Raw genomic sequence first — 2,817 nt, forward strand, 5'->3', positions numbered from 1 at the left:
ATTTGATACTCTACGTGGAGTCAACCCCGGAAATGTTTCCGCCTTCGGTTTTCGGGGTGTGACACACATGAAAACTTCCAGGGGGAGAACAAGAATGAAAATAATGACTCTTACGCTTAATCGGAATTTGAAGACGTAAATGCAGAATTAGATCCAACCTATTATCCGAACTATCCTCCACTGGCCAAGTGGACCAAAGATCATCCTAAATATCAAGTAATTGGAGCAGCTTCTTCAGGAGTTCTCACAAGAGCTCAATAAAAAGTGAATCAAATTGCCTTATTTTCAAAAATGGAATTTTGCATGTTTAATTCATTCATCTCCAAAATTGATCCTAAAACTGTAAAGATTGCTCTTGATCATGCTGATTGGGTGCAAGCTATGCGGGATGAGATTAATGAGTTTGAGTGTAAAAAAGTATGGAGATTCATTCCTACTCCGAAGGATGCATCTATGGTCGGATTAAAATGGGTGTTTCAGAATAAGCTTGACAAGGAAGGCAATATAATTCAGAACAAAACTCGGTTGGTTGTGAAAGGGTATTTCCAAGAGGAAGTTATAGACTATGAAGAAACATTCACACCAGTTGCAAGGTTGGAATCTATTTGGATTTTCCTTGCCTATGTAGTATACAAAAATTTTGAAGTCTATCAAATGGACATCAAATGTGCATTTATGAATGGTGAATTAGAAGGAGACAGTCTACGTGGAACAGCCACCAGGTTTCGTGAATGAGAAATATCCAAATCATTGCTACATTTTGGATAAGGCTGTGTATGGTTTAAAACAAGCACCTCATGCATGGTATGAAACCCTAACTCACTTCTTGAAACAATCCAAGTTTAAAAAAAGGTTCGGTCGACCCAACCTTCTTTCACAAGAAAGATGGTGACCATCTGATGATCATCCAAATTTATGTTGATGATATCATTTTCGGATCCAATAATTATAGATTAACAGCTAAATTCCGAAAAATGATGGAAACTAAATTTGAGATGAGCTCAATGGGTCCTAGTAACTTTTTCATTGGTTTAAATATTAAATAGAGTTCGAAGGGTATATTCATCAACCAGCAATCCTACACGAAGTCCGTGCTTATGAAATTCAGAATTGTGGGAAACTCAAAGGTCAAGGTTCTTATGGTGTTCGGAACGAAGCTTACACCATCCTTGGACACACCAGCAACAGATATGACTATTTATTGACGAATAATCGATTCTTTAATGTACCTAACAGCTAGTCGTCCAGATATCATGTTTTCTGTTTGCTATTGTGCTAGGCTTCAAGTGAATCCATGTGAACCGCATATGCCTGCTGTAAAGAACATCTTCTGGTACCTAAAGCGAACGACCTCTTTCATAATTTGGGATCCTTGTAACTCTGGATTCTTCATTTCAAGTGTTCTCTAATGCTGATCTTGGTGGTTGTGGTCTCGATCGTAAAAGCACTTCTGGAGGATTTCAGTTTCTAGATGGCAGACATGTCAGTTTCAGATTTGTCATAATCCAGTGCAACACTCTAAAACCAAACACAATGCATTGAGACATCATTTCAGTAAGGATCATGTTGAGGATGGAAATGTTGAAGTACATTTTGTTAGATCCTCTGATCAACTGGCAGATATCTTTACGAAAGCCTTACCTGAACCAACCTTCAATCGAATTCTACAAGGCTTAGGAATGATGAAGCAGACTCCATTTTGAAACCAACATAGTATAGAAAAACAACGTTCTTATTCCGAATTGCTCCAAGCCTTCGATATGCTTTGTAATCTACTGTTCATGTTTCGAATGATTGCGAGCCCTCAGAACGCCTCAGAATCCAATGCTCATCTGGCGATTCGGAATATATTGTATCCTTTGTATATTAAGTTGCTTCCAACTAATTCCAAGCTTCCGAATGGTTTAGAAGACACTGTTCATTTGTGTTTCTGAATTTTAATTTCTATTTTTATTTCTTTTTCATAAAATCCCAAGAACATAAAAATATTTTCTTTATTATTTTTGTTTTATCTAGCTATTTCCAAGCTTGGTCTCCTTACATGTCCACCAGCTTGCGGGGAGCTATTGGAGAATAAAAATCAACAAGTCAGCCATTAAAGAAGTGACATGTCATGTTTCTTAAAATCGTAATTAGTACATAATGTTTTTCGTCTCAGTATATATTAATGTATTGTATTATTATTCAATAATGATGAAAAACACTTCTCTCAAATTCTCTCTCAATTAATTCATTTCTAATCTTTCTACGTTCAGTAAAGTGTAGATTCGTGCAACTGATCCCATAAAATTAGAGTAGATACTAATAATAATGTAGTTTATGGGTAAAAAACGATCTAAATAAAAATGTTCCCTTCATAAAATATATATATATATATATATATATATATATATATATATATATATATATATATATATATATATATATATATATATATATATATATATATATATATATATACTGTATTAAAAATTTAATCCGAACAATATATTGTTTTTTTAGACTCAATGAGAAACATCGTTTTCTTGCATAATGGTGACCTCACATAATCTGTTATGACAATGGGATATTTTTAGGATGGACTTTATATTTGTTGTGGACTACTGGACTTCCATAATTTGGACTTCCATAATTTGGATTTCCTTTAAACAAAGGAAGCACATGTTTTGGATGGGCTTTTCGTCCGAAACGATCAATTTTGAATTGAATGATCATTTGTATAAAATGCAGTACTTTGGAATATTTTGTTTAATCCTGAAAGAATATATTTATGATCATATTTGTAAATATCACTACATATAGTGTGTTAAAATAATC

The 2,817-nt window shown here is 34.0% G+C and overlaps 1 protein-coding gene across 1 annotated transcript; it reads left to right on the forward strand.

The window, feature by feature from the left end:
• The first annotated feature begins 291 nt into the window (after window positions 1–291).
• Window positions 292–735, forward strand: LOC145040514 (putative mitochondrial protein AtMg00820). The gene has a single exon (XM_078988429.1). The coding sequence runs from the start codon at window positions 292–294 to the stop codon at window positions 733–735; it is 444 nt and encodes a 147-aa protein (XP_078844555.1).
• Window positions 736–2,817: the final 2,082 nt, after the last annotated feature.

The sequence above is a fragment of the Lactuca saligna genome, chromosome 4 (assembly GCF_052625555.1).
Source record: "Lactuca saligna cultivar CGN05327 chromosome 4, ASM5262555v1, whole genome shotgun sequence".
NCBI lineage: Eukaryota > Viridiplantae > Streptophyta > Magnoliopsida > Asterales > Asteraceae > Lactuca > Lactuca saligna.

What these genes read in the sequence shown, in the direction of transcription:
- LOC145040514 (XM_078988429.1), top strand. Translation starts at nt 292, where the DNA reads ATGGAATTTTGCATGTTTAATTCATTCATCTCCAAAATTGATCCTAAA.